Raw genomic sequence first — 10,151 nt, forward strand, 5'->3', positions numbered from 1 at the left:
TTCCCTATTAAAGACAATCCATTTTTATTGAACAGTTTAGGGTTTCCTTATTTATATGTTCCCTTATTCTAAACCAATGTATCTTGAAGAGCCCATAACATAATTTTCCAAAATGTTTTTTATTAACTTCCTCTTAAGGGATCTCAATAACCTAGTAAGAATAATCTCATAAACAACACAGCTGAAGCACAGAATTCCAATATTAATTCTTTTAAACTTAAGGATAAAAGGTTTATTGAACTTTGTGATGGTGATGACAGCATTAAATATAGTAGTAATCTGGGCCAGCCACAAAAATATTGGGAAAAGTAAAAAAAACAAACAAAAACACTGGTATCACATTTAAGGTAAATTACATTCTCTAATATAATTCTATTCACTTACATACTTTGAAAATACTTCAGTCTACATCTTATCTAATTTCTAGTTTTTTTTCTAATTTGTCTTGACAAATGACTCACAACTAGGAAGAAGTCAGAAAATCCTTTTCAGATCAGAAATGATCACGCCTAACATTGTCTTTTCCCTCCATTTCTCCTCCAGAAGCCTTCCCACCATGGGTCCTATTTGTTTCATTTGGTGGTTTGACGTCCCTTTGAAAATCTCCTTTGTTCTTCTGCTTAGCTCAAAAAATAGTAACCTCTTCAATAAAGGATCAAATTCAAAAGTGTCCTGGAGAGAATTTTGATGTTACCATTTTAAGGCTGAATCTGAATAACATTTTAATAGAAGGAGTCCCATAGTAAATAAAATAAGAAATGTAAACATATATTTGCAGGTGTAGAATTATCTTCTAGATTATATACTGACACAGAATTAGTAATCTTCAGTAGGATATTGAATATTCTCAGTAATTGCAAATAAAACAGAAAAATCACATTAAACAAATCCATGACAGTCTATGGAAATGCCGTAGACATCTATTTCCACCCCATTTTTCACATTTAATCATTGCTAAATCTCCACAATGTATTTTTCTGATGTCTCATTCTGTGGCAATATTCCATATGTTTGGCAACTGGTCCCTCATGAGAAGAAACTTTCAATTAATTTGGCTGCAAGTTTTCTCTCTATTAAGCTATTCCCAGAACCAATCCCTTAACCCCCTAACATTATAATGAAAACAAATTATACTTTAAAGGCATTTGGGCGTGAGATACCGCAGTAAAACATCTGTGACTAGACCCAGATTGACAGAGGGAAGGGGAGTGGGGCGATCTGAGAAAAGAAATCCACCAAAATAACAACAGGAGTTAGGAGTTGCCTCCCAAGATGATTTTCCAGTCTGCCACTAACACAGTTAACTCAAAGTACATTTTCCAAGGGAGAATCAATTTCAATTTTGCCAATTAAACCCAACCTGCCCACCTACCCCCAACTGCAGTGCCTCAGAATGGTTGATCTGTGTTCCATTTTGATCAGGGTTCCGTAAAATTGAGGACTAAAAAAGGTAAAACCTCACAGCGGCATGTGAGGTTTTCTTCCTACAGCAAACAATAGCCCAGCTCCAGGGCTGCTTCTGTTCTGGACCCAGAAACTGATCTTCCCTCCCAGGCCTCCTGGGAACACAGTGAGAGATGGATCTCACCTCTCTGTAGCTTGCTGGGCACTCAACCCCCAATGGCACCCCGGTGCTCAGAATTCCTGCACAAACCCATGCTCCTCCCCGCAAAGATCTCACAAAGGAAAGAAGGAAGAGACAGAGGAAGGAAGGGATAAAGGAAGAAGAAAGAGAGAAGGAACAGACATTCAAGCCACGATGGAATTCTACTAAAAACAGTAGACCCTGTTCGCTCACATTTGGGTTACAGGCATTGTTAACAACGCATTCCAGGAAGGGAGGAAAGGCGGAAAACCATTACAAAAGTAAGCCCCACCCCCAGCCATCTCGGAACCCAGCAATCTATACAGTAATGCATCTGGTGCTGCCATAGCAAACTGCTGTTTCAGTCTGTCTCCAACCTGAGGTTTCCCAAAGTGGGTAAGATTACTCCTTTCGTCCACTCAGCAGCTAAACTGGTTCCAAGTCTCTCTGCATTCCAAAGCTTCTCAGCCCGAATCCTGATAAATTTCCCTAATTGAAAGAAATGGCACAAGGTCCCTCCATCCAACTCCACCAACCCTCCCCCTCCACAACTCCTTAATTTGGAGATTAGTTTCCCAGGGAAACCCACAAGATATCCACCATTACTGACTAAATCAAGAGGCTCGAAGGAGATTCCTTAACAATGTGATAGAAAGAAAGGTGAGTCCCTGTTAACTAATTTCCCAATCTGGATGACTGCAGGTGCGACTGTCTCCCTCCCCTTCCTCCGCCGCAGCCCTCCCAGCACCTGAGTCTCTCTGGGTTCTGTCTGCTAATGCGGTGCTAAGTAATCACTAATTGACTGTAGCACAGAGTGAAAGGACACTAAAATCCGAGGCAAAAGGGAAGTGTTAGGACAATGGAAATATTTAGGACTTGAGGCTGTCTACACCTGGTCAGCGGGGTCATCAGGTCACTGTTCAAAATCCAAGACGCCCCTGTGGGCTGTGTTTTGTCTACTCAATGGAAAGCCATTGCTTTGCCGGTTTCCCGCCTGCCTCGACCCCCACCTCACCTCTAGGACCCAATTTTTAAAAAATCGACCCTGGTATTTGGTCGCGTAGGCGGTCCCCAAGACGTCTTGAGGACTCACGTTGCTCTAATCCCCAGAGCGTTCAGCCTACATTCTTGTCTTAACCCCGCTTTGTTTTCGGCGTGTCAAGAGGGAGGTACAACTAGCTTTGGTATTCCTTCCTTTAACTTCCCGCCGCTCCTGGTTTCATCCCGCCCGGGCTTTTGCTAGTAATTCTTCTTCCTGATTAGTTTCACCCTTCAGAATCCTTTAAAAGACATTCGCCCTGCCTTCTTTAAAAAAACAAAAACAAAAAAAACCAAAGGTCTCATCCGTGATGAAGCCAACCTCTGAGCCCCAAAGAGTGAAGCCTGCGCTGAGTGCCAGGGCAGCCGCGGCTTCCTCTGTAGGATAGTGGGTACAACCCGCGACACGCTCCATTTCTTCCCGGGCACACAGTGCTACCAATTCCCTCCCCAGGTCGAATTTAATTTACAACAACGGCTGCACAGGTACAGACCTCGTCTCTCTTGAGCCTGCCACCTTTCAAGCGCTCTTCAAGTTCCGCTGAGCGCGGGGAGCAGGGCTGGGAGCCCAGACGAGAATGCGGGCAGGGCGCGGGCAGGGCGCGCGCAGCGCAGGGACCCGCCGGCTGCCTCCAAGCTCTGTGCCGGAGGAGCCGCTCCCAAAATGTGAGAACCGCTTTCTAAGGGTTAAAAAGTCATGGAAAGACTTGTGCCGCCAGCGTAGGGGGTTAATTTTGTCTTCCCAAATTCTTGGTGCGAAATGGGTATGCGGAAGAAAAGAGCTTACCGTCTCCGCTCTCTGGCCGCGCTCCCACCTGCCGCGCCTCTCCGCGCGAAAAAAGTCTGCCTGGCTGCAAACAGGTAGGAAACTGGTTCCGGGTTTGGCCAATCCCAGACCGCTAGGGATAATAAACTAGGAAGAGGAACGGGCAAGGTGGACGCAGGGAAAGGGCCAAAGAGCAGAAATGCCGAATGCGCCGCGCGGTGGCCGTCCCTCTTTTGCCCCCTGCGCAGTTGCGACCTCCACTCGGGGCGGCTGGACGCGGTGCGTGCGAAGCCAGCTCCGCGGGAAGGGCCGCCCTGTCCGCACCTGCCTCCCCTGGAGAGGCCTCAAAAACCCAGGGCGCGCGGCGGGCTCGCTCAGGACCGTGTGCCGCCCATAGGTGCGCAGCAAACGCTTTGGATGCAATTCATCGTCAGTCCCCCGGGCCACCCAGGCCGGCGCTGCCCGCGGGGCGGAGGAGCTCTGCCCTGGTGGCGGCGAGGTCACGCATGTCGCGCTCCCAGACCCGAGGACGCCGCTCCCGCCCGGCCCCGCCTGGCTCTGGTTTTCCGCGAGGATGGACCGCGACCGAGCGAGGAAACCACTCGAGTTATGTCCTGTCTCCTCTCTTCAGTCCCGACTTTTCGTCTTACCTGGACACGGACATGGGACCGCTCATTGCAGACCTTCGCCCCTCACCCGCCCCACCTGCCTGCTCTTTGTCCCGGTTAAATCGTTAATTCCTCTCCCTGAGCGCCCTGAGACTGCGGCTTCCCAGGCGGGCTCCCCTCCGCCCTCTCTGCCCTCTCCGATCTAGGCATGGGAACGGAGGAGGCCGGAGCCAGCGCGCCCCTCGGGCGCCCTCGGCCTCCCGCCACCCCAAGCGAGGCACGGCCGCAGTCACCCGGGTTTCTCCAAACTCCCTCTGGCTGGTGCGTGGCTCTGGCCCGACGCTGGGACGGGATCCTCGCGGTTGGAGAATCTGAATCCCCAACCCGCGAGGCCCGAATCTGCCGGCGGGGACAGCCAGTCTGACTCTAAAAGTTGGCCCGCCCCTGACAATATTTTTGTGACGCGGGGAAGGAGGTTTGTGGCGTCGGGGGCTGCTGTTTGGATATCTGTATTGGAATCTGATGGAATTTCAATCTCTATATGTTTTTTCCGTTTTCTTTTTTTTTTTTTTCCTGGCACCACGAGAAAAGGCAGGAATGGGAAGAAGAGCAAATCCCTGCTCTAGAGTTTGAGAGAACTGCCCGCCGGGAAGTGAGTTCACTCCACCCTTAAGAAATGGCCTGCAAGAGGATAAGGTCGGGGACGAGGATTCTAACGCCACCAGTGCAGGGAGCCTCACCCCACGCAGGAGCGCCAGGAAGGGAAGAAAGGGTAGTGAGGCGTCCTGAGAAGTCCTTCGCCCAGATGCTACCAAATACAAAATCAAATGCCCTTTCCCCACAGCTTCGGGGTTCACATGAGCGCAAGACAGATCTTTTAGGAGACAAGGAAGGGATGGGAGACGCCCGGGCTGGCTTCTCATTTACCACTCCCAGCCTGGACCCGGAGAATCACTCCTTCCTCCCGCGGGGCTGGCCTGCTCTCCAGCCAGCATTCCGGGATGTCCGTTGTCCTTTCCTGCGTGCCCCGGGAGACTACGTGTGAGATGGACCAAAACCGAGGGCAAGGGGCGGATAAAACGCCCACCTCCCTAGACGTCCCTCACTGTTCCCAAACGTCTTGGTCAGCAAGAGGGGCCGACAGGACCCAGGTGCGTGGGGGAACTGCTGGATTCGGGGAGGAGAGAGGTTCGGAGGAGGCTAAGAGGCCACCGCACCCAGCGCTGCCCAGGGTTAGGCGCTGTGGGGACTCGGACCTTGGCAGCCCTGAGGGAGGCAGCGGGGACGACCCCGGACAAAGGCAGGTTGTGCCGGAAACAAGAGAAACCAGCCACCCTAAATCGTGGGCCAAGTAGCTGGGACGCATCAGTTTAGGACGAAGTCCTTTTTTGAACCTATCCACTGGCGCCCACAAAACAAGGAATTCTGCGCGTGCTGGATGTGACCCCGAGGGTGTCGAGGGTGTTGCCTCCTGCAGAGCACTCCCACCACCCAGAGCAAGGAGCCGGGGTTCGAGTTCCTTAAAAAACACTGATCTGAGGCGGCGGGAGGGGGGCTGCCCCGCCCACCAGTCCGAGCTTTGGCTGGGGTCGGGGTGTTCTATTTCTCTACCCCAAGTTGGTCTCGGATTGCTCCCAGCGTCCTCCCTCCGGATTCTCCCGAGCTTCTTGCTCAGGCCTACGCCCCTCAAACGGATAAAGACCCCCGAGGTTGTCCGGAGAAGCTCCAGCCGGGCGCGGCCCGATCGGGCGACCCAGGGGCTGTCGGAGCGGGAAGGCCGGGATCTGCTCCGCAACCTCTGCGCGGAAAAGCAGGAGGACGGCAATCGCGCCAAAGACCAGGCCGCCCAGGAGCGAGCAGTGTCGGGAGGCGCTGTGTGTGGGGGGCGTACAGGGTGTAAGGAAGAAGGCCGCCAAGAGAGAAAAATGATTACATAATTTGCTAACGTTTTCCTGAAGGGAATGCGCCTCACCCATCCCTCCAAAGCAAAAGACTATACTGGATTCCAACCCCTAAAACGCCCCTAGAGGCCAGGGCACCAGAGGCACTGAGGCTGGGGAATCTCTAGACCTGCGCTGCCAAGTGCTCCACCTGTGGTGGCTCAGGGTGAAGAAGCAGAACCTGGTGGTGGGGTGGCGGACGACCCTTCCTGTTGGCAGGTTGGAGGGACCCCTGTGGGAGAGCCTTTCTGTTGTCTCCTCCACTACCAGGTTTAAACACCCACAGCCGGAGATTACCCCCTCTTCCTCCCTGAGGCCCAAGGGCATGTCCCCCCCCATGGAATTCTTAGGCTACTGGGTCCGATGCCCCACGAAAGAAAATGATTGGGTATATGTGCCAGAGGGGACCAGTCCCCCAGTGCCCAGCACCAACAGCTTAATAGCCAGAAGCCAGATCTGCTGCAATGGGGGAGGGTAAAATCCACACACATCCCCAAAAGAAAAAAAAAAAAAGCTGATCCCGAAGCCTTCAGGGATTGGTCCCCTAAATTTTGGCCAGTGCCTCTTCCAACCCAGGCCACAGAACCAGGGCAAGACAAAAGGAAGGACAGACCAACCCCCCCTGGTTCAGCCTTGCCTCACTGGACCACCCTGGGATGAGAGTCCCCTTCTCTACCTCATTAAGTTTTCCACAGTTCCAACCCAGACGCCGAGGCCTGGCGAACTGTAGCTCTGAAGGGGAGTTCTAGGCAATTTAGGAAATCGAGTTCCTGACGACAAAATCAAAGTTGTCTCTGAGTAAGAAAAACAAAAAGTGAGACCATCTGAGAGTGTGTCCTGCGCATCCAAAGAAAGGCTATCAGAGCAAAACCCACCGTCTTACATTGCGGTCCTAACAGAGGCCACCTATGGACCACAACTATTAAAGCACAGCTGTATCGGGTAACAAGCACAAGTCACACACACCTTCGCCCACTCACACACTCCCCTCACTCGCGCAGAGGTACAATCAACTTAAGCTGCAGCACCTTTGCCAGGGTTTGTGTTTGTGCAGGGGCTGACAACCCACCCCCTCCCTACCCTCGGTGGGCTGGGGTAGTAAGGAGTCAGTGAATCCCCAACGCCTTCCACAGACACATCTTAACGGTAAATTCCCCAAGGCACAGCGCAGACTTGGAACTGTTTGCCAACGGTTGACAGAAAAAGATACCTGTAGTATATAGTCAAGGAACAACCTAAGTAGGTTTGAGTGAAGCTATCCTCTTCTAGTCCCTTCTCACAAACTTCCCCGGAAGTCGCGGGGTAGGGGTGTGAGGGGACAGACACGCTCGCCAGCCTGCCTTGGAGATACCGCCGGGGCAGAAACCGTGTCATGGAGAGCCGGGGCGCAGGAGGGCGCGCTGCTGCGCCCTAGTTCCTAGGTAGGCACCCTCCGTGGATGAGCCAGTCCTTACTTAAACCTCAAGGATGTAGCTACCGGTCCACTGAAGAAGTCGCGGACGGAAGCACAGCCCCTTGGCGAGCGGAGTGAGGGAGCCCTTCTTCTCTCTACCGTGCCCAGAGGCTTTCCGCAGAACCCGCGAGCCTGTGGGGCAGGGCTCACGCGGCGCCAGCCAAGCGAGCGCGACGCCACGGGACCTGCTCTGGCCTCTGCACAGATTCTCCATCAAAGACTCATCGTTCACCAGTAAGGAACAGAGAAAATTCTCACCGGAAGAATCCCTGCGCGCGCGCGCACGCACACACACACACACACACACACACACACACACACGCACGCACCTGAGGATAAACAAGCCCCGAGCTCCGGCCGCCTTCCTAATTTCGGGCACGGGAAAGAAAGCGCCAGCACACCCTTGTCTCTCCCCTTCCGAGTCCGAACCATACTGAGAGCCTGCTCTCGCGTGCGCCAAGGCTGTACCCCCAGTTCACAACTTCGTCCCGGTGCTTCTCCCTCCCTTCATTCCTTGGCTAGCTGGAATATGGCGAGTGGACTTCCTCACCAGGAGCCGGCAGTCCCTGGCGGCGCAGGCGGCGGGCGCCGCGGGCAGCAGCGGCTGCGGACGCACCAGGCGCGCACGCCCTGCGCGCGAGGACAGAGCGTGTGGCCTGGGCTTCTGCGCCGCCAGCCCCGGGGGCGGGGGACGCGCTCTCCAACTTCCCGCCAGCTGGGGTGAAGTTGCGCTAGCGGTACTGCGAGCTTTGACCGTAGCCCCCCTCCCCCGGCGGGGGAGGAGGGTTTGGGGGACCACCCCAGCGCTTAGGCCTGGCCTGCAGCTCGTTCCTCTGGTGTCTGTCCCCAGACAGCACTCTCCCCAAGGCTCCTAGAAAAACCATGGGCTGGGGATGCGGGGTTCGGTATCCCTCGGCTCGCCTCAAGCACCATCCGGGAGGCTTTCACTTTCGGCCCCCAAACGCCAAGGGCCAGGCCCTTCAAACGCACTCTGGCTGGTGCCCCTGCCCTGTGACCGCCTCTGCGCCCGGGCCGCCGGCCCCTCGCCCCGCCCGTCCCCTCCGGTCCAGGCTACGCGCAGCGTCCGGCCCGCCCCAAACCGGCCAAAGCTGCCGGCCGTCTTGTTATCAAATTAAGTCAGCGAGAAAGGGGGGTGTCTTACGTTGCATCGGCACACCAAGCATCTCCGGGAGCCCCTTGACAGCCCCCTCCGCGGGGACAGCTGCGCTCTGCATCATCTCCGAGCGAGAGCCAGCGAGTCGCAGTCTACGGAGATCTCTCGTTCTCTCGCTCAAGCTGGATTCAGAAATTTGAAAATAATAAAAAACCCAACCAGACCGCCGAAGTCACGGTGGAAGCCGGACCCTCCGCCTCTACAGGAGGATTCCACAGGCTGCCTGGCCCCCTCCCCCAGCCAGTCCTCAGTCTGTTTCAAATCCCTTTGATCTCGCTCTCCCGGGTTGGTGCACATCCCGGGTTGAGGAGACGCTGTTGCTGCAGCTCTGGCTTTTTTCCCCTCCTCCCTCCCCCCGCCCGCTTCTCTCCCCCTCCCCCTCCACCCTTCGCGTGCCGGCCGCCCAGGAGGCCGCGGTCACCCAGGCATTTTGATTCATTCACACTGCAGGAACGGCCGTGACGTCGCTTTCCGCAGGGAGGCCCGCCCTTCAGCCAAGCCCCCCACCCGGCAGCGAGCGGCGGACCCAGGCCCGAGTGGTGGTGCTAGCGCCCCGAGAGAGGCCGGCCGGGCAGGAGGGCCGGACCGCATGGAGCGGGGCGGGGCCTCACGGGCCGTTCCCCCTGCTCCCCGCGGTGCGGGCTAGCGCCCCGTGTATAAATACTGCAGCTGGCTCGGCCGCGGCAGCAGGTGGTCCCGGACGGCCGCGTCTGGGGCTCGCAGGTTTCCGTGGATCCTCCCGGGGTTTCGGCCTCAGCCGGCGGCTCGTGTCCTCTCCGCCCCTCCGTTCGAACCAAGGGGCGGGGAAGGGCGGGGCAGGCGCTCCGGAGGCCGGGGTCGCACGGCGGTGTCTTCCCGTCGCGCTCTCGTGGTCCCGGGCTTCTCTCGGCCGGACCGAGCGTGCTCCGTAACTAGATGACTCCATCCTCCTCCTCCCCTCCTGCCAATTCCTTTCCCGCCGGCGCTTCCCAGCCCTTGCTCGCTCTCCCCCGCGTCTGGCTGAGGCCGGGCCAGGGACGGCCCGTACTCAGCCCGGAACGCGCGAGTCACGCAGCGGGCTGCGGCGGGCCGAGGAGAGCAGCCAGGGGCTGCGCACGGAGGTGGCGGGGCGCGGGCCCCCGGTGCGCGCCCCCGCACGCCGCGGCCTGCAGCCGCGAGTCGGCTCTTCAGTCCTTCCCCGCCCCGTCCCGACTGCTCTGCCCGCGTCCGCTCAGCTTGTCCTGCCCTCGGTCCTCAGAGACCGCTCTGCCTCAGCGCTGCGACCGCGGGCGTTTTGAACAATTCCCCACCTCGTGCGTGCGGGGCGGCAGCGAGCACCCCACCCCAGGGGCTAACCAGCAAAGGCGCGCGTGTTGTTACGGTATTTACAAGACACACACACACACACACACACACACCAATTCTCAACGCGAGTTCCTGGAGGAAATAAAACAGAAGGCCCGCCGCTGGGACAGGTCTCCGCCGAGGTTTCCTCATGCTTCATCAGATTCTCTACGCCGCCTGACCGGCAGACGCGGGACACCCATCCCCCGGACCCGGCGGCTTTCTGGATCCCAGAGCTCGCGACACCGCCACTCGGAATTCGTT

The 10,151-nt window shown here is 56.2% G+C and overlaps 1 protein-coding gene across 1 annotated transcript in view; it reads right to left on the reverse strand.

The window, feature by feature from the left end:
* LHX4 (LIM homeobox 4) overlaps window positions 1-8,628 on the reverse strand; it is a 43,299-nt gene extending 34,671 nt beyond the window's left edge. Inside the window, exon 1 of the mRNA XM_061185661.1 lies at window positions 8,553-8,628. Coding sequence (XP_061041644.1) covers window positions 8,553-8,628 — 76 coding nt within the window. The remainder of the gene's footprint in view (window positions 1-8,552) is intronic.
* Window positions 8,629-10,151: the final 1,523 nt, after the last annotated feature.

Source organism: Eubalaena glacialis, chromosome 3 (assembly GCF_028564815.1).
Source record: "Eubalaena glacialis isolate mEubGla1 chromosome 3, mEubGla1.1.hap2.+ XY, whole genome shotgun sequence".
Classification (NCBI taxonomy): Eukaryota; Metazoa; Chordata; class Mammalia; order Artiodactyla; family Balaenidae; genus Eubalaena; species Eubalaena glacialis.